General features: G+C 42.6%; 1 protein-coding gene across 1 annotated transcript; it reads left to right on the top strand.

The window, feature by feature from the left end:
- Positions 1–7,408: 7,408 nt before the first annotated feature.
- On the top strand, positions 7,409–7,980 carry LOC124975154 (SREBP regulating gene protein-like). The gene is made up of 2 exons (XM_047538024.1): positions 7,409–7,531; positions 7,930–7,980. Exons 1-2 carry the CDS (start codon positions 7,409–7,411, stop codon positions 7,978–7,980), a joined length of 174 nt encoding a protein of 57 aa, XP_047393980.1.
- Positions 7,981–21,879: the final 13,899 nt, after the last annotated feature.

Below are 21,879 nucleotides of genomic sequence, written 5' to 3'. Positions count from 1 at the left end.
CACACAGCAGGTGTTTATTGAGCATTCATATGTGATAGGAAGGTGTTTCTGGAGTCTCAGAGTTTGAGAGTTGGGAAAGTTTCAGTGAGGAACAGGCCAGCTGGCAGTGCTGACAGAGGCATCTCAGTTTCAGATCCTGGAACTGTGAAGGATCTTTGAAGATTCTTCTAAGCCTCTCTGTTTCCATCTTTGCATGGAAAAGATGAGGAAGTAGTCAGCAAGATGTAGGATCTATTCAAGTGATGGCCAAGAGTTTGCTGATGGGGAAGAGGCCTGGCCTGCAGTGCAAGTCCACCATACTGAGTGTATGTGGCTTTTAAATGCTCAGCTTTGGTCCCAAACTTACAGTTGAAGGGACATAAATGTGCAGACAAGAGACTTGTATGAGGTCCCACATATTTGGTTCAGAGTCATTTCTGTGCAGCTCCTCTTGGAGAGTCAGTGGTGGGCATCATTATTTAAGAGGTCTGGGATGCGCCGTGGATTTAATGAGATATCAGAATCTCATTTAGCACATTTCATTGCATCTGCAGGACTGTAAATAAGAAATCTCAAAAGGGTCATCCTTCATTCTTGTCTTCCAAGCTGATGGAAAAGATTTTGGAACTTCTTGGAATCCTCTATCAGCTTTGGATAAAATATTAGATTCAGTGCATGAGCTTGTCAGAAAGAACACTGTCAGGAACCATTCCTTCTGCTGGCTGTTGTGTCATGACTGGCTCACTCTGAACTTTTTTGAGGAGGGTATAAAAGTGCACCTTTCCCTTCAGGGTTAAGGGTCAAGAACCTGGCCATTCTGAGGGTAAATTTGAGGTCTTCCTGGCAAGTGGTCCCAGTAGTGTACAGGATTGGGGTTCCTGGGATGGCCTGTTCAGCATAGAGCAGAATGAGAAATGGAGCCTGGGCACTGTGATTTAGCTCTACATCCTCTCTGATATTGGCCTGAAGGGGCCACAACAGGGGGGTTCTCTCTCCTTCTAGCTGAAGAGTCTTTGGTGTCTGTATATTTTCAGATCTGTTTCCTTTTCTGAAAAATAGAAGCACTCATGTTACTCACTGCCTGGGATTGTCATAATATGATATGGGGTGACTCAGGTAGAGCTGTAAGCAGTCTGCCTGACAAAACTCAGCAATGTTCTATTATCATGCAGCTGATGATGACATACTCTGTGGCACCTGTTGCCAAAAGGCTCTTATTCTGGCTAAGGAATACAGTGTGGAGGGTTTGATTTAGTTTTGAAGGAAGCTGTGACTATTGAAGCTTGTTTTGGATGGACCCAATTGGCTCCCAAAATTGAGAGTGAGGAGGATCTAATGTGGGGTATGGAAAAGTTCCACCTGCCTACCAATTCCCCTGAAGGGGAATACCCTTCATGGTCTGGTATGAATGGGAGCTACATTCCCCGAGAGACAATTGACTGGCCTCCAAATTCTGGAAGAGAGAACTTCTCAGAGACAAGTCCCTCATTCATATTCTGTTTTTCCCATTCATAGCTACTCCCCTCCTCCCTTTAATATTTTGGATTTTATTGGTATCCGTTCTTGTAAATGCCATCCCTGTTTAATGTACGTGATGTTGAATCCCACACCATCCTGATTCTGTTCAGCTTGCAATGTGTCCACACAGGCCTGTAAATCCTTGTACCACTGTACTGCTGGGCCACAAAATGAAATGTGCTTTACCAAGGGCACAGTCCCTTACCTTCCCTGGAACACAAGATAATATATCTGTGGGGATAGAAGTCAGCAGCAAAATAGCTATGTGGTCATAGACCCCAAGTGGTCTTACTGACCTAACTCTCACCTGGTTGGTGGTAGAGAGGACTGCCTCCTGTTTTCCACCAATGCTTACATTGAGACCTACCTGTTCATCTGTGCCCCACACTAGGCATTTCCCACTCTCCAGAGTTTGCCAGTCTCTAGGGACAAAGAGCTACTTAAATCCTAAAACTGCAAGTTAATGTTCTTTGCCAAGCCTCCAGCAAGGCCTGTGTTTCTCCTGTCGATGCATAGGACATCCTAGAAGATTCCAGATATTGGGCCTTTGTCAGTTTTAGGCAATGTCAACTGGGGTACAGTATTCAGTCTCTCAGCTTTGTATGAGGTCACTTTCTCAATTGATATCCTTAATGTTTTATGTATTAATGTGTGTGCATGTACATTGATAGAAGTGAACACATGATGTCATCTTCAATGGGTTGAAAATATGCTGGTTTTGGCTTTCAAAAGAAGGCTGCTGAAGGACAGAGCTCAGGCTCAGCCCCTGTGTTCTGATGAACTGCTGAACCGACAGCCTTGCTGAGGAGTGCCTGATGGGCCACACCTGGGCTGGCGTGGGTCTGTTAAGGAAATAACTGCTAACAGGGTCCCAGAGCTGTCCCACACTTTAGTAAGCAGACTGGAAATCACCCAGGCTTTGGAAAAGGCTTCCAGGCCAATTACCTTCAGAGGTCTATAGATATTCAGCTGGATTCTGGTTCCCAAAGGAGGGGGTCATCTCAGTCTGTCAAGAACTCTGGCCTCAGGGATATCTTTTTGATCCTGTGGGCCCCCTCTTGACCATTACCCTTCTTCTGGGCCTGTGTGTGTTTGTCCCTTATTAAAGTGTCACCACTGCTACTTTGCCTTCTTGTCAGACTTCCCCAGAGTGCTCCTCCTCACCTGGCTGACTCAGCACAGGGTAAGAGAGACTCAGGTGTGGCACAGTCCATGCCACCAAGAGGACTGTGCCCTTTTATGCAAAAGCAGGTGCAAGTCCATCTGTTCTCTAGGAGGTTCCAGCTGGCTCTAAATAGAAAATCCCAGATGATCAGCTGGGTAGAGACTGTTAGAAAAGTCATTATTGACAAGAGGTTGTCTGAAATTTTGAAGACAGAGGAAAAGGAGAATATGATATATCCCTTTTATGACCCACTTCCTGTGTGTACTCCAGTATCCACTGCCTTGGACACTTTCACATCAGTCAAAGGAAGATTTTCAACACAAATTAACCATTAACACTTTCTCAATTATCCTTTTATTATCATTAAGATGAGCTAGTTTCTCCTTTCATGGTGCAAACAAGTATTCAAAGCTTATGTCTCTCCTGATAAAGCTGAGAGTATGAGGTCTGCCATTGAGACTCTTCTACCTGGAACTATTTGTGTTGCCTTCAAATCTAGCCCAGCCACTGTGGCTACAGGATTATGGCAGACTCTAACTATTCTGTGCCACTCATGCTTCATCTGTGGAAATGCTGTTAATACTACTAGGTAGTGGGTGGCGATATTTGGAAGTATGAGACACAGCATGAGGCCTGGTCCATGGTAGGTGCCCAAAAAGGGGGAAATATTGTTTATTGCAGTGATTTAGAAGGAATAATTTAGCATGTGATGACCTCCAAACAGAAAGCTTTACTTAGATGTCACCTAGTCTGAGAAGCTGTCTCCAGCCCCTTGGTCTGTGTGAGAGGCACTCCAGGTCATCCTCAGCTCTGTACTTTGCTGGTCCACTTCCCTGCTTGATGCATGGGTATTTTTCTGCTTAGTACTTGGCCTTGGATACCTAGAGAAGTTCTGTTTCACTGACCTGTCTGTTCTTGGTAATAAAAATAGGGAGACACAACAGCTAGCCACAAAGGGTATTTTTCAACTGTGACTTCAAGGTAAGCAGAAAGGACCTGGTTGGCTTAGGGGTCTTTGTTGTGGTGAGAGTGAAGATGAGAATTTCTGATTCATCAGAAATTTTACCTTATTCGGGCCAATCAGGTTGACTCAGTAGAGCATGAACATATAAGCAAGCCTTTAATGGACTGGCCAGGCTTCCAGTGAGTGACTCGTTGGAAGGGCCGGCATTTTCATGGTAATGCTTTAAAGGAGTTTCCTTCATGTGAAAGGCTGTTGTGATATCTCCTGGGCCATCCTAAGCCCAGTTGATCAACACCTATTTATGGTTGATCTGTTGTAAAATGGAAGTGTACAAAATGGCATATTCCATGCATTGTTAAGGTAGAAGAGTTAAAAAAAATTATAATAACCTTATAAAATAAGGCTTTAGAGCTTATCTGCCATGTTGTTCCCCATTTTGGTCTCTTACCATCTCATTTTCCCTGAGAGATTATATCCTTTGAATTAGCAAGGGGAAAACTTGAGAGCTAATGGGTTAAGGAGACACACAAGGAAGCCAAATGTTGTGTGTTTTACATGAAATGACTTATTGTGACACCTTCATCTTTCTTGCTGTTTGACAACAGTAGGACTTCTCATGTCAAATCTGATTTCATTTGTAAAGCAGTAGGTTCAGGAGTATTACACTTCCTTCCTCACAATGGTTTCTCATTGCATTCTTCTAGGTAGGCTAAATAGATGTCTCTTTTGAAATCCTACCAATTTATGAGATATTTGATTTTGTTCCCAAGTTTGTGAACAATATCTGCATTTACAATACCCATGCAAGTTATATGAGTGAACCAAAGTTAATACCCTTTGGAAACCAACAAATCATGTTTATCCATAGCACCGTTGAGATTATTACAAGTACCCACTACTTCTGGTTGAGGCATGTTGGTTCCACTCCTTTTATTCATACTGAGATGTTGGCAGGTTGTTCCACTCTATGATAGTTTTTTGCACCAAGTATTTATAATCTTATCATTTTACAAAGACAATTTCATTATTTGCATTAAATCTAATCATATGCCTTTTACTTTTATCATTATTGTCATTTCAGATAACACATGTGTGGTCTCTTTTGTCTCTTACGAACAAAATCTTCCCCAAATGTACTATCTGGATGGGATGTAAACAAGTCAGAACCAGTGAACAGTGGATTCTCTACCACTTAAAGCATTTGGAGAACTACCTTTCCATGCTAAAGTTTATTGTTAGAGCTTTCTTGAGTGCTTCTGCTGCAAACCAACCAAGGGGCAAAACATTAGATGTTGTCAGGCAGCAGTGTGTCACACTCCACATTTCTAAGCAATATACATAGTCCTGGTATCCTATTTATAGGACAGTTATTTTCAAACATCAATAATTTGAAATACAGCACATTCCTAGATATAAAATGACAAACTACTTCAAGAAAATACTTTCATGAATGTATTTCTTATATTACATGCCTGTTATGTACATACTACTATTCCATTAAACATTTAGTAAAAGTGACTTTCGCAATAGTTTGTCATGTTCACAATAAATTTTTAAATATTTCAAATGATCTCATCACTCACCAATTACCTTTCTCAAAAGGAAAACACTGTACAAATATAATATTTATTTTAAAATTAACCACAAGTGGTCAATTAGTTGCTTAGTTTAATGTATAAGACACCTCTAGTTGTCCTAATACATAGGACAACTGACATACTCAGCTATTATTAACCACTACTTATCTTGAGGAGTTTACTCCAGGGCAACTGGTGGAGTTTAAGTGTGCACAAACTCCTCCCTGCTCAGATCATAAGAAATTGAATGCCCTTCTATTTTCACAGTATTAGTGTTACCTCAAGGTAGGTAAAGCTGTTTGTTATGATGGTTTAGATATTTGGTATTCCTCAAAAGTTCATATGTGAGACCATGCAAGAAAATTTACAGGTGACATGATTTGGTTATAAGATAATCAAGGATTTATTCCCTCGCTAGGGATGAACTGAACTAACTGTAGGCAGGTATGGTATGGCTCGAGGAGGTGGTTCATTGGGGGTGTGCCTTGACAAGTGGAGCTCTTTCTGCTTCCTAGTTGTCATGGTCTGAGCTGCCTTCCTCCATCACATCATTTCACCCTGATATTCTACCTCTTCTTGGACCCTGAGTTAATATAGGAGGCTGTCTATGAACTGAGACCTCTAAAACCATCAGCATCAAGTAAAACTGATGATCCTCCTCTAAAATTGTTCTTGTCAGTTCTTTTGGTCACAGTGATGGAAAATCTTACTAAAAAACCTAATCCAGGGAACAAGAGATATGACTGCTCCTATGACTCCTACGGGAATTCATTCTCTAGCATGCTTATGTCAGTGTGTCCTGAGGTCCTTATTTTTCTAATAGATTGTCATTTGTGCAGGGAAAACATGTCAAAAGACAAACCAGTCCCCTCCAAATTGTTTTGGTTATAACTGCATTTCAAATTTACCATCTAAAGACCTGTCTATGTATCAGGAAGAACCCCACACATTTGTTCACTTGATAGAAGTTAAAACTCTGCAAGATGCTGAGAAGCAAATAGCAATTTGCTGATAGAAGACCCAGAGGGTACGTTTAACTCTTAATATATTTCTTTCCTTCTGAAAAGCAGCAGGAAGCAATAGAAGCCCATATGTGTAATCTCCATGGATGTTATTTTCTTATTTTAACTATAAGGCCTGAATAAAAATGATTAATTTTGTTTGGGGACAGAAGTGTGGGTGTGGAGAACATTTGCTTCTATGAAATTATCACTGTAACTGTTGCATTCCATGCTTTTATGTCATCTTTTTTATAAAACTGCTTCCACCTGTGAATCATTTAGCCACAGGGTTATCTATAGGCACATCTTTTAGTTTTAGCTTGCTATAAAGTTTGTTCCATAATGTCCACACATTGGTCTTTTAGAGGGGGCTCAGTTCAGGAATAGAGTAGTTAGATTCAAAGTTGGACATTCCTGGAAATATTTGATGTCAGGAGTATCTAACAGTGATGATTATGAACCAGTGATGATTCTTGGTTTGTAAAACTGTGTGGACTTGGTGAGAGAACCTGGACCTCCACATGCTTTCCCAAGATTAATTGGGAGGACTGGTTAACTACCAAAGGAGCCATGATCATTGTTCATATACAATTTGGTAACCCCTGACTCAAAGGATCTAGCTGTTTGGAGAAATGAGTTACTAGTCTTGGGATGACCTCCACTTTTGGGATTTAAACCTCTAAAGTTAAACTCAGTCTTTAGCATATGACTTTTCTTTACCCATATGATGCCATGTTTGTCTTGGGGTATACTTTTCTTTTGGGCATCCAAGGCTGAGCAGATGGTGCATTTCTACTGTGAAGGTCAGTCAAGGATCCTCAGGGGTTATTTTTTAGGGTATACAATTACATGTGAATAAGATTTTAATTCTTAGTAATCTTATATTTGAATGAACACCTAGGAAGGAGACTCTCCTTTTAACTTTTTCACATATAATATTTTACTAATTTTTACACACAATTTATAAAAACACATTTAAGAGACCCAATTATATTGTATTTTATAGACTGTAAGAAACCAAGATACTTGAATTTTTAATTAGCAATGAATGTTTAAATATTTTAAATTACAAGCTGGGCTGAGGACTGCAAGACCAGTGTTGCAGCAAGTGGTGGGGATACTGGGCATGAGGGGGCCATGCTACTGGGTCTCAGCCTCTGGTTTTGCTCCACTCCCTGGATGCAGCACCCCCATCTCAACCAGGATGGTGAACCTGGCTGCCATGGTGTGGCGCTGCCTCTTGGAGAAGAGGTCCATGCTGGTCCTGGTCTTCAGGCTCTGGCAGGTCTACATCCTCAGCAACACCTTGAAACAGGAGGACAGTACAGTGAGAGATAGCAATCTCCTCCAGGCTCAGGACCAAAACCAATCCACTCCATGGAAAGTACAATTTAACTTGGGCAACAGCAGCCAGCCAAGCATTCAGTGCCAGAACTCCTTTCAAGGGAAGCGCCTCATCATGGATGACCTAGGATTTGTCTGTGAAAGGAAGATTCTACTGACCAATGGCTACTGTGATGTCAACCAACTCCAGCACAAAGCAGTATTGCTGCAATAGTTGGCTGCAGCACCTATGAGTACTGTGTGTCCTGCTGCCTTCGGCCCAACAAGCAACTCTTCCTGTAGCGCTTCCTCAGCAGGGCAGATGTGCCATTCCAGAAACTATTCATGGCAGTGAAATATCACTTCCAATTGTGGTTGGCTAAATGCAGTACCTCTTCCCAGAGTGCACAGCATGAGAACCCCTACCAGGATCCAATAGCCAAGTTCTGCTAGGGAGAGAGCCCACCCAAGTTCTTCCACATGTGATGGCCTGCTGCAGCCTGAGCACTGAGACACTGCCAGAGGATGCACCACCTGGAACCACACTTAAGGGTCCAGGTCAGTTCTGGACAAGGTGGAGTGGGGACACATTGACTGTGACCACTTCCATGCTGTTCACTGGCTTTGCCCACCACCTGGGCTGCAACTGGTGGAGCTCTTCTATAAAGTGGACTGGAACCTCTGGCTGGGCCCATGCAGGAAAGAACTGCAGGCTGAGCTGGGAGCGGTGTTGTTGTCCCTGGGAGACTCAGCCTCAGCACCCACACAGTGACCTGGAACTTGTGTTCATTAGGTGCCATGTGTTCACTGCTATTTTGATCTGGGCTCTTCTGTGTAAAATGTATTTTTAGATTCCTTTGGAATAGTAGGAAAAACATAATGTATGCAGGAAAATGCCTTACCATTCTAGTTGAATATATTCAAGGAAATTTTGAAAACATATTTTAACTTACAAATGATTCAGTTGTTTTACCCCTTATATAGTTTTCAGATTTTAAACTCTATAAGCAGTTTTACAAATATTTATCTTCAACAATAGGTGTTGGCGAGGATGTGGTGAAAAAGGAACACTCATACATTGCTGGTGGGGTTGCAAATTAGTGCAACCACTCTGGAAAGCAGTGTGGAGATTCCTCAGAAAGCTTGGAATGGAAACACCATTTGACCCAGCTATCCCACTCCTTGGCCTATACCCAAAGGACTTAAAATCAGCATACTACAGAGATACAGCCACATCAATGTTCATTGCTGCTCAATTCACCATAGCCAGATTGTGGAACCAACCTAGATGCCCTTCAGTTAATGAATGGATAAAGAAACTGTGGCATATTTATACAATGGAATATTACTCCGCAATGAAGAATGATAAAATTATGGCATTTGTAGGCAAATGGTCGAAATTGGAGAATATCATGCTAAGTGAGATAAGCCAATCTCAAAAAACTAAAGGACGAATGATCTCGCTGATAAGCGGATGAGGACATATAATGGGGGGTGGGATGGGCTAGCATTAGGTTTAGGGTTAGGTTTAGAGTTAGGCTAAGGAGAGCAGTAAGAATGAAGGAAAGAAGGACTGTGTAGAGGGAAAAGAGGATTGGGAGGGGTGGGAGGGGTGGGAGGGGTGGGGGGGAGGGGAAAAATATAATAAACATCATTACCCTATGTAAACGTAAAAAATAAAAATAAAAAAAATATTTATCTTACTTACATTTAATGTATTTTTAATAGTTGATTATAGATTACCAATGGAAATCAAGAAACCATCCATTTTCAATTGCTTCATTGTCAGAGAATACAGTAAAAGTCATCATACCTGAAATACAGAAAACGGTAGTCATTGCATCCCTTCAACATCCAACAAGGATAAATACAGCCTTGGTTGGTGAGCAACCCAGGCAAGAATGTGTGCTAACAATTTTGAAAACACCTTTATTTTCAGTACAACTGGGAGATTCAGAAGAGAGAAAATCACCAAAATCTGTAGGTGCTTCCTGTAATTGCAAGTGGAGGATTATTTTAAAATTCTTTATAAGGAATTCATTAAAGTAGGCATGTCAATCACCCACCATGCCACACATGACATATGACTCCTCCAGTGTGATAACAACCTGGGTTCCTGTACCCCTTTGGACATTTGGACCATGTCACTTCATGGAGAAATTATTTTCTAGATAGTACTAGAGGGTCCAGGTCTTCTCAAGTAGGGACAATCAGTCTTCCCATTACCAGTGTGGCCATAGGAGTCTGACTGGCATATTTTTGTAGTCTGAGGGCCATAAAGACCTGCACATAAGGGACTTCTGTCCATTTTCTTTGTTTCTGCAGTAGAGATCTAGTTGTGAATGGTGTTGAAATAAGGAAGTCATCCCTGTTGACCATCAAGCACATATAGAGGGCAAGCAGTATGGCAGAAAAAAAACATTTTTCTTTAGATCATCTAGTTTGAATTTTTCTCATTATACAATACATACCCTAAAAGGGACTCTTTTGAATTGCTGTCAGTGTTACCTGTATATAATACCACTGTAAATTTGGTGTCCCATAATGAGTGGTGCTGGGGAGGGGTTGAATCCTTGGAACAAGTGTCCATATAAAGAGAGTGGTAACATTCATTCTATGGACTCTGATTATGCACAAGAGCAGCACTTCATACCAGATGCTGGGCCCCAGAGGAATCTATTCAGGGTGTTAGGCTTGAAAGAAATCAATCAAGTTCCCCCTCTGGACATTAAACAGTGGTTTTATAGTGGCTTATTTTTAGAGGTATCTTTAAAAATTATATTTTCTTATTTCAAATAAATTTATGAGTTACCTTGTAAGTATTACACATACCTAGGATGGTTTGAGAGAATAAATCTATCAAGTGACCCTGAATTACCTTAGTAAACATAGCAGGTGTTGGGGGGAAAGAGGGGAAAGAGCTTCTAACAGCTTCCAAAATTACCCCTATGATTATAGGCTAAGAGTTATTCAGAGACCTTTTAAAAGAAATGCTGAATTAAATATGTCAAACAAACAAAATATCAACTTACATATGTAGGGCCAGAAGGAAAGGTTATAGGAAGAAATGGACGAGCCCATTGGAGTAAACAACCTGGATGGCAAACCCCAAGTGCAAGGAAAAACCAAAAAGACATGTTACAGTATGCGGGCTCCAACTAAGTACTCCTGAACCAGTGGCTCAGATACAGGAATTCTCTCAATTTTCCAGATGCTGGAATCACAGCAGTAGAGCTACTGGAAATTGATGCTAGTGGACTATGGGAGTTTCTCTCTACTCTCCAGAAGTCAGAACCAGGGTCAGAAGTCCCTGGATAGCTGCTGATGAGATGAGAGCTCTCACACGTGAGTCAGGTTTTGGTGACAAACTAGAAATTTCCTTCAGTTCTCCAGAAGCTGGAGCTACTGTTGGTGGGCTATGGTAGTTTCAACTTTCAGAAGCCAGAACTGACTTTCTGACACCTGAGCCATGGATGGTACTTTCAACACCCCTGAATCTGGAGACAAATTTCAGTCTCCTTTTAAGGCTCTAAAGCAGAGGAAGAGCCAGGTGGGCCAGAACCAGAGAGGAGAAAGAAAAGATGAGCATATTCCAAGGAATAAAGAACCCATGAGCTTGTATGGTGAAGAATTTGACTCCATCAGGTGTCAAGGACATCAATCATCACCCTACTGCCATGTGTACTACTTTATCTGAGAGTAGCAGCCAAAGTCATTAAGTCTAATCAGGTCTTGGACTGCCTGAGGTGGTCATCAGTCACCATGGCTGGATGAATCCAGCATTTCCCAGGCCAGATGTGACCTGCCTCAGGACAGGTTTATGCTTATGCCTTTATTAGGTTCTTATCCTTGCTGCCAGATTGCCCATTGACCTCTCAGTGGCTCCAAGTGACACAGGAACTGTGCTATTCTGTGTTCTTTCCTGAATTTGGTCCCACAATGCCTGAATTAAGGCAGTGGTCCAGACTGATCAGGGCAATGGCAGAAGTCTATTGCTGTTGTTTGTCTGGCAAAATCATTGAGAAATAAATTGCAGGTCAAGGCTTTGTAATAGGAAGATTACAGTCCTCTCTTGATCTAGCAACAAAATCATTTACCATGACCTAGAAATGAGCATCAAAGTAGCTCATTCAGTGCAGGACCTGAGGTGGTGCTGCACCAATCATAGGTGAGACATAACCATGAACTGACTGCAATTTGGCTCTATGGGGCCACTGAGGGTGGAGCCTTTCTGAATGCAAGTGACCCTAGAGGAGACAGGCAGCTTCTCCATCCCTGGAATGGCATATTGGGACAAGCCATGCTGAGGTGGTCTTGGGCAATGCTGGAATTTAATTCCTCAGTGTTGTTTTCTGCCTTTAGAGTAGCACAGGACACTGTGAAAAGTTCCCTTGGGTTTCTAAGAGGTGCCTGCAACCACTGAGAGAAGGTAACAATGGGTAGGGATATCTGAGAGTCTGTCTCATTGGAGTGGGTTTCTTTGCCAGAGTCCATTGGTGGTAGTGGGTGGTTCCTGAATGGAAACCAGCAGCTGTGTGTTCCTTGTGTACACACTTGCCGTTGGTACAGACTGAAGTATACCTGACTGTGTTGTTGGTAATTTTTTTTCCATGCCATAAGGAAAAGCAAGTCTCTGTTTTATGTCTATCTCATGGATTTTCCACTTGCCTGCTGTGTGTCTTCAGTACACACAACTGTATGTGTTGTGGCCCCCCATTCCCACTCCCTGCTCTGCAGTGGAGCACCTGATGCATCTCTTTGTAAGGGTTATTAACCAAGGGCTCTTCTTTCCCAAGTTGCTTGATGCTGATCTCACTGGCTCTTGAAAGCCACCAATGTGCTATAGAATGCCTTCCTGTAGGAATTTCCCAAAGGTTTCTGTGTGATGCATAGTAATAGACACCAGTGACCAACCCCAGGGAGTTTCCACCTCCACCAGCACTACACTGCCGAGAGGTTGGACCAGGTAGAGGCAGCTTCCAGAGTTGCTGCCAGGCCCCTGCAGGTATCTTCAACTCTGCAGTGAGTCTAAAGTTCTAGGCCAGGCCAGGCCTGATGGGTGGGTAGCCAACCCCCTCTGAGCTCCTCAGTTCTGACAACAGCCTGGAGTTATCCCATTTTACAGAAGTAGAAACAAATCTGGAAACTACCAAGAGCTCCAGTGACTTGCTCAAGGCTCCATGAGAAAAACCTAGATGAAGACCTAGGTCTTGAGGGCAGGACTCCACTTGTTCCCCTCCATAGGGGGAATGAAGAGAAGTGGGAAGGAGGCTGGAATACTTAGGATCTTGGAGAACTATTCTCTACTCTGAGAGGCCCTTTCTTTTAGCCCATCAACCTCAATGAGTTGCTGGCTCCTCATGGCACAACCAACCCCTTTTGTTCTTTGCCCACACTCTGGGACTCAGTTTCCCTGAGGAGGAAAGATGACTGCCTCCCCAGTTGGAGGGTTAGCACAAGGGACACATGCACAGATGCTCAGAAGGTAATCACTATCATGATTATAAGGACACCTGGGTCTGAGGCAGGGCCCCTCTGCCATCCTTGGCTCTCCCAACACATTCTCCATGCTAGACCACCTCATCTTCTTGGTTCCTCCTTTCTCCATCTCCCACAGTCACTGTTTTGAGTCACTGAGGAAACCAACCTTCCTTGGTGATCTCCAGAGTCCCTCAGCTGACTCTATGTGCAGTGTCAGTGAGTCCTGGGCCTTCCTCTGAGGAAGAACTCAGTCAGGGTAGCAGGGAGATACCTCATCAACCCTCTCTGAGTGCCTGCTCACTGCAAATGCAAGCTGGCCCAGTGACCCAGGCAGCCATTTGGCTATGCCAAAGCTAGGTTTTCAGAGATCCCTGCAGTCAGATGACAGGGCTGCCTCTGCATCCCTGCCTTTGCTGCCAGGCCTGAGTCTGGCACATGCAAGACCTCTCTCCACCTGACCTGGCCTTCACTGGGCAGCTTCAGATTTCCTGTGTCTTTGGAATAGCATCCATCTTTTTTCTGTTACTAAAAGTGGGGTGAGGCCAGTGACTAAGACCTCTTGCACAAGGGTGGCCTGGGGGGCTGTTCATAATCTGTGGTGACATATATGAGAGTCATGGTTACAACCTGTAGTGACAGAGTTGATGGAGATTGAGAAAGGCCCTGTGAACAACTTACCTGACCCAATTCATGAGGAAAATATATTCTTTGTCACTGCTGGTTTGCCTTCCTGCAGGAACCTGTTGTTCTGAGATTGGGACTGCATATTTTTCTGGCTCCAGTGTTCCAAGAATAAAACAAAAAAGAAACAATGAGTGTTGGGGACTGTGCTAGCCAGAACAGTGCCTGATCACATCAGCAGTGAGGAGGTTAATTGGCATAAGCACACTCAGGTGATTTATCACTGCCCATGTTCAGTTAAGTCCATGCACACAACGCCGTGCACAGGCATTTCCGAGCACACCTGCTTGGGCCTGCTCATTTTAACCCTTGCCATGATAGGGCAGCTGGCTCCTAGCCTGATTGCAACTGGCGTGGCCCGGCCTCCACCTCCTGGAGGGAATATAAACAGGCGGTGGGAGGGGGCGCGAGAGTAAGGAGCAACAGTAATGAGCGACAGTGAGAGCAGCAGCTAGCAGAAAGAGGCAGAGAGAAGCCACTAGCAGAAAAGAAGAAGAAGCAGCAAGCAGATAGAAGCACCCTTAGTTCACAGAATGCAGAACGCACCTTTAAGAAGCGCAGAACTAAGAAGATACAGATCTCTGAAAGGGTAGTCTCTCTCTCATAAGCAAAGTCTCTCTTTCTCTCTTATGCAAAGTCTCTCTCTCTCTCTCTCTCTAAGAAAAGCCTTTCTTCCTCAATAGCCCAGGTAACAAGCAAATAAGTGAGAAAGCAGCCCACTAACAGAAAGATAGATGCAGTTCGTTTCCAGTTCACCACCGAAAAAGACCCGCGCAAATTGTTGCTGCAGGCGGTGACAAATACCCGTGGATTTGGCACTGCAAAGAGCCAGTGGCAAATGAGATAACTTTGGGACCATCCCATGAAACAGGATTATATGTTTTAGGTCTCTTCAAATCCTTTGTGGAGAGGGCTAGGAAAAGAAGGAAGAAATGAACAAAGGAAGTAAACAAGTAGCTTAACTCTTTCTAAGAATGGTTACAAATACCAGCGGTCAGTGTGCGAACACTGGACTGTTGCATCCTGTTACCCTCATGAGAAGGCTGTGAGATGCCCTTTCCATTGGAGCAGATGGCAGGCAGAACTGTTGGGACAAGTGATGTTCACATGGGAGCCTCCTTCCTTAGAGAGGTGTTATGAAAATATTAATGCTCAATATTTTTCATCTCCATTAGGACTGACATTCTGCATAGAAAACCCAATCTTGACTTTGGTTAGGTATTGCATATCAAACACAGAGTCCTGCTCAGAAAGGAGAATCCAGGTGGCATTGTGAGAGCCAGACCTGTTTTTCTAGATTGCCTTTAGACCTCCACAGGCCCCAGTCCACTCTGTAAACTCTTCACCTCCTGTGCTTGTCCAGTGAGTGAGAGCCTACTTTGTGCGAGGCTCAGTGCTAAGCTCAGAGGAACAACATGGGCATGGCCCCGGCACCCCTGTCACTGCACTCTAGCAATACCTCAACTTCCTTGCTGGCTCAGGGGATGCTGAACCTGCCCTGTTGGAAACACACTGCTGTCTTCTTGTGACAGCCTTGCTACCACTTCAGAGGTGATCTCAAACTTGCCTACTCGAGACTGTATACACCTAATTTCTGCTGTAACCTCCTTTAACAGGGCCATTTCTTGCTGATTTTTACCACTCTTTGCTTGTGTAGATCCTGTTCTTGAGACCCCAAATGCCTCTTTGACCCCATCTAGAAAACCTTTGCATTCCATCCTTATTTTCTAAGATCCAATCACATGACTCATTGTCTATTGTCTTGCTGGCTACACCATGGGCTCTATGTGGGCAGATTTGTCTTGAACCACCTCTGAATGTCCACTTGGTGTGTTCCAGGGACAGTGTTAGATACCCAGTGCACAGCAACTGTCAGTTGAGTGAGCATGTGAGGGGTCACAGTCAGCCTCTAGAGGAAGTGCTTCTTTCAGTGGTCAGTCACACTGTTCCGTGTCCCACAGAAGAATACCCTTACTCAAATGACTGTGACCTCAGGATGGTTTTGCATCCATGTCTGTTTCTACCCCTGCATAGTGAGTTCTGCAAATACCAGCACAGGTCCTGGCAGAAAGCAGGCTTAGTGTGTATCTGTGGAGTCTGTCATGCTATGTCCTTCTCTGTACCTCAGCAACTGTCAGGGCATCTGGCAGACAGCAGGCAGGCAGCAGACACTGAAGTGCATTGACTAGACCATTTCCATGCCTGTAGTTACTACACACACACACACACACACACACACACACACACAATTTGAGTTTCTCACAGTGACAGACTTCAGAAATGGCACTCATGTTTTCTCTCCTGTACTGCCTTCTAAAGGACAGAAGCCAGATCTTTCTTGATGAATGTAATTTGGACAACCTTCCCTTAGGCAACTCTGCCTTCTAAAGTATATTAAAATTTGTATAATTCCCTGGACAAGATGAAAGTTCTCCTTGTTGCAGAATTCCAACTATAGTTGTTCTGATTTTTAATTAAGTGTAAGTATTAATTTGCATGACAACAAGTGTACATTTTAAATTGCTTTTATACTCAGATTATCAGATGAAAAATGTTTGATCAATGTCAGTATTGAAGGGGTGAGTGATAATTTTGAACTGGCAATAAATTTTGCAGGTTGATTACTTGATCAACAAAAACCTACTGGGTACTCAATTTGAGCAAAGCATAATTTTTCAGGCTCTGGGGAAGAAACAAATACCCAGATCTACTAAGCAAACACTTATGGAAAACTTACTGAGGGCAGGCTCTGTGCTAGTAGAGAAAGAGAGCCTGGTTACAGGGGAAGGCCACAGCCTCCTAGGAGCTCTCAGAGACCTTAGTGGGAAGAGTCTTTAGTGAGCAGAGGACACATTTTTGGTTATGAGCCGTGTGCCGGAGAATGCTCAAAGTGACCTGGACAGGGTGAGAGGGCACAAGGAGGGAAGGGAAGAGCCCTTCATAGATGAACATCACTCTGTATTTGTTATCTATTGCTTTGTGTCCATTTACTGCCCAACTTAACTGCTTAGAACAAGATTTCAGTCAGGAGGCACCAAAGCAAAAACAGTGTCACAGAAGAGTATATCAGAGGAAAGCTACTCCGCTCATAGCTGCCAGGAAGCAGAAAGGGAAAAGTAGGAACAGGTGAGAAGGAATAGCTTCCAGGGCTCACCCCCAGTGACCTACTTCCTCCAACAAAGTCCCCCCACCTCCCAGTAGGTCATTCAACTCTCGATTGATGAATCCATTGATGAGATGGGAGCCTCCATGATTCAATCACTTTCCAAAAACCCCACCACTTAACACTGCTGCACTGGGGACAAGACATCAACACAAGAGTCTTCGGGGACATGCCACATCCAAACCACATCAAGCAACCAACATGTTCATTCACACAGTTGCCTGAGGGTCAGGAATAGGGGTGCTGTAGCTGGCTGATTCTGCCCCAAATTTTCTCATGAGGCTGCAGTCAACTGAGCCCTCCCTTGAGTTGTGTAGTCAGGTTTCCACTGCCTACTGGCCTCTGCACAAGGTTGGCTGAGTGTCCTCAAGACACTGTAACTGGCTAAACACAGAGCTAATGACCCAATTGTGGGGAAAAGGGGTGGATCACAGTGGCCTTTATAACCTGATCTGGACAGTGACATAGTCACTTTACCATATGCTATATTGTATTGGTCACACAGACCATCTTGGTAAAGTGAGGGTAGAGATTACACAAAGGGGAGACAGATTCCAGGAGATGGGAATCATTGAATCACTGTGGCTACCTGGTTATCACACCATCCTCTAACTGAGGAGAGAAGAAATGCAGAAGGGCCCACCATATGGGATACAGTCACTGCCCAGGTGATAGTGATAGCTGGCCATAACCCTGGGCAGCACTCATTTACATGAGTGCAGGATCCTTGCCTAGGTTTCCTGGATAACTAATCATTCAGATGGCTTATAAACCTGAGTTCACTACCTGAGATTCATAATGTTACAATACATACAGTATAATATAATATAGTAATGTACAATAATATTAATATAGTTATATTAAACATATTATTATTATTATCATAATAAATTAAAATTTGAGAGCTTTAAAAGCCAGTATGACCCAACCACTTCTCGGCATTTATTCAAGATAATTAAAGTTACTATTGCAGTACTGCAGGCGAATTTGGCACCACAGTTCACAATAGCCAAGTTATGGAACCAGCCTGTGTCCATCAACAGATGAATGGTTAAAGAAAATTAAAGAAAATATGGCGTGTATATACAGAAAGGAATTTTATTCAGCCATCAGAAATGAAATTGCAGGCAGTCACAGAGTGAGCTGGTGGTGAGCCAGGCCACCTACATCACAGAGGTAGGTGGTGGGCAGCTATCCCACCCAGCCAGCAGGCCAAGGACAGACGTCATAACTGAGCGACCCCACCTGACTCCTGCACCTAGGTTGGTGCCATCACTAGTTGGTTGCAGTTGTGGAGCGACTTGGTGGGTGAGGTAGCAGGTGGGCACCCAACCTGCCTGCCTTGCAGAGCCGGGCGACGTGTTGCCAACCCACCCAAGCACAAGGCCAAAGACAGATGCCATCACTGAACAACCCCGCCCGACCACCATGCTGAGGTTTGTCACCATCACAGAGTTAGACATAGGCTTCTTTATAGGCTGGTGCAGGCATTTTGAATTAATCCTGAGGGTGTGGCCATCATCATTGGTAGGGCAACTCCCTTCCTGAGACACCTACAGGAGGCAAGAGGACCTATGATAAGACCCAGCAGCCAAGAAGAGGGGGTATTGAGAGACTCAAGACCAACTGAGAGCCACCAGGGAATGTACCCCACCTGATGGTCACCACCCCAAGAAGTCCAACTTCCTAGTGGAGCAACACATTATCAAGTTCCTCCAAGACTTCAGGCTACTGAAGGCTAAGAGATGAGTTATTGGGAAATCTAAGATTCAATATTAGTCAATAAAGGAAATCTGCAATATCCCAGTGTTTCATTATTAGAGGGTTAGATACCTGAACAATATGAAAAAAACAAGGGAAGAAAATGTCCCAAACAAACCTAGATACTATAATAATAAAACTCAATGACAGCACAGCAGAAGAAATGTTAGAAAGTTAGTTCAGAATGTGCATAATTAAAACAATCAGGGAAGCAAACAAGGAGATGAAAGAGCAAATGCAGGCACTAAATGATCACACCAAACAACAGTTAAAAGAGCAAATACGGGAAGCAAAAGATCATTTCAATAAAGAGAGATACTGAAAAGCAAACAAACAGAAATCCTTGAAATGAAGGAAACGATAAACCAAGTTAAAAACTCCAGTGCACCACGATCAAGTGGGATTCATCCCTGGAATGCAAGGATGGTTTAACATCCATAAATCAATAAAAGTAATAAATCATGTCAATAGACTTAAGGATAAGAATCATATGGTTATTTCAATTGACACGGAAAAAGTGTTCGACAAAATACAACACCCCTTCATGCTCAAATTACTAGAAAAAATAATGATAGTAGGAACATACCTGAACATTGTAAAGGCTATTTATGCTAAGCCCATGATCAACATCATTCTTAATGGAGAAAAACCGAAACCATTCCCTTTAAAAATGGGTACAAGACAGGGATGTCCTCCTACACCACTTCTATTCAACATTGTCCTCGAAAGTCTAGCCATAGCAATTAGGCACACCAAAGAAATTAAAGGGATACAAATAGGAAAAGAGGAACTTAAGCTGTCACTATTTGCTGATGACATGATTCTATATTTAGAAGATCCAAAAACCACGTCCAGAAAATTTCTAGACCTCATCAATGAATTCAGCAAAATAGCAGGCCGTAAAATCAACACACATAAGTCTGAAGCATTTTTATACGCAAGCGATGAAACAGTTGAAAGGGAAATGAGGAAAACAACTCTATTTGCAATAGCCTCAAAAAAAAAAAAAAAAAAAAACTTGGGAATCAATCTAACCAAAGAGGTAAAAGATCTCTACAATGAAAACTATAAAACATTGAAGAAAGAAATTTAGGAAGACCTTAGAAGATGGAAAGATCTCCCATGTTCTTGGATAGACTGCATTAATACTGTCAAAATGGCCATACTACCAAAAGTGCTATACAGATTCAATGCAATTCCAATTAAAATCCCAATGACGTACCTTACACAAATAGGGCAAGCAATCATGAAATTCATCTGGAAGAATAAGAAACCCAGAATAGTTAAAGCAATTCTTAGCAGGAAGAATGAAACAGGGGGTATCACAATACCAGAACTTCAACTATACTTCAAAGCAATAGTAACAAGAACGGCATGGTATTGGCACCAAAATAGAAAGGTAGATCAATGGTACAGAATAGAAGACACGGACACAAACCCAAATAAATACAATTTTCTCATACTAGACAAAGGTGCCAAAAATATGCAATGGAGAAAAGATAGCCTCTTCAACAAATGGTGCTGGGAAAACTGGAAATCCATATGCAACAGAATGAAACTAAACCCCTATCTCTCACCCTGCATGAAACTCAACTCACAATGGATCAAGGACCTTGAAATCAAACCAGAGATCCTGCATCTTATAGAAGAAAAAGTAGGTCCAAATCTTCACCTTGTTGACTTAGGATCAGACTCCCTTAACAGGACTCCCATAGCACAAGAAATAAAAGCAAGAATCAATAACTGGGATAGAATCAAATTAAATAGCTTTCTCTCTGCAAAGGAAACTTTCAGCAATGCGAAGAGAGAGCTTTCAGAGTGGGAGAATATCTTTGCCACTCATACTTCAGATACAGCACTAATTTCCAGAATCTATAAAGAACTCAAAAAACTCTACACCAAGAATACTAATAACCCAATCAAGAAATGGGCTAAGGATATGAACAGATACTACACAGAAGAAGATCTACAAGAAATCAACAGATATATGAAAAAATGTTCAACATCTCTAGTAATAAGAGAAATGTAAATCATTTCCATCTAAAATTCCATCTCACCCCAATTAGAATGGTGATTTTCAAGAACACAAGCAACAATAGGTGTTGGCGAGGATGTGGGGAAAAAGTACACTCATACATTGCTGGTGGGGCTGCAAATTAGTGCAGCCACTCTGGAAAGCAGTATGGAGATTCCTCAGAAAGCTTGGAATGGACCCACTATTTGACCCAGCTATCCCACTCCTTGGCCTATACCCAAAGGATTTAAAATCAGCATACTACAGAAATACAGCCACACCAATGTTCATTGCTGCTCAATTCACCATAGCCAGATTTTGGAACCAACCTAGATGCCCTTCAGTTGATGAATGGATAAAGAAACTGTGGCATATATACACAAGGGAATATTACTCTGCCCTGAAGAATGATAAAGTTATGGCATTTGCAGGCAAATGGATGAAATTGGAGAATATCATGCTAAGTGAGATAAGCCAATCTCAAAAAACTAAAGGAAGAATGATCTCGCTGATCATCGGATTATGACGTATAATGGGGGGTGGGAGGTTTTAGTGTTAGGGTTACGGTTAGGTTTAGGGTTAGGGTAAGGAGGGTGGTAAGAATGGAGGAAGGAAAGACTGTATAGAGGGAAAAGAGGGGTGGGACGGGTGGGGCGGAAGCGAAAAAAATAACAGAATGAATCAAACAACCTTGCGCTATGTAAATTTATGATTACACAAATGGTATTCCTTGACGCCATGTACAAATAGAGAAACAACATGTATCCCATTTGTTTACAATAAAATAAATAAATAAATAAAGAGAAAAAAACAATAAAAACACAGTTAAAAAAAAGAATACAAGCAACAATATATGTTGGAGAGGATATGGGGAAAATGGTACACTCATACATTGCTGGTGGGACTGCAAATTAGTGCAGCCACTCTGGAAAGCAGTGTGGAGATTCCTTAGAAAACTTGGAATGGACCCACCATTTGACCCAGCTATCCCACTCCTTGGCCTATACCCAAAGGACTTAAAATCAGCATACTGCAGAGATACAGCCACATTAATGTTCATAGCTGCTCAATTCACAATAGCCAGACTATGGAACCAACCTAGATTCCCTTCAATTGATGAATGTATAAAGAAACTGTGGTATATATATATACAATGCAATATTATTCAGCTATAAAGAAAAATAAAATTATGTCATTTGCAGGCAAATGGATGAAATTGGAGAATATCATGTTAAGTGAGATAAGCCAATCT

Source organism: Sciurus carolinensis, unplaced genomic scaffold, assembly GCF_902686445.1.
Source record: "Sciurus carolinensis unplaced genomic scaffold, mSciCar1.2, whole genome shotgun sequence".
Lineage (NCBI taxonomy): Eukaryota > Metazoa > Chordata > Mammalia > Rodentia > Sciuridae > Sciurus > Sciurus carolinensis.
The sequence above is the reverse complement of the archived record's forward strand: the minus strand, read 5'-3'. Positions and strand labels throughout refer to the sequence as shown.

Coding starts and splice junctions, on each gene's coding strand:
- LOC124975154 (XM_047538024.1), top strand. CDS start 7,409: ATGGTGAACCTGGCTGCCATGGTGTGGCGCTGCCTCTTGGAGAAGAGG. Junction 7,532..7,929: donor TGAAACAGGAGGACAGTACA/GTGAGAGATAGC, acceptor ACCTCTTCCCAG/AGTGCACAGCATGAGAACCC.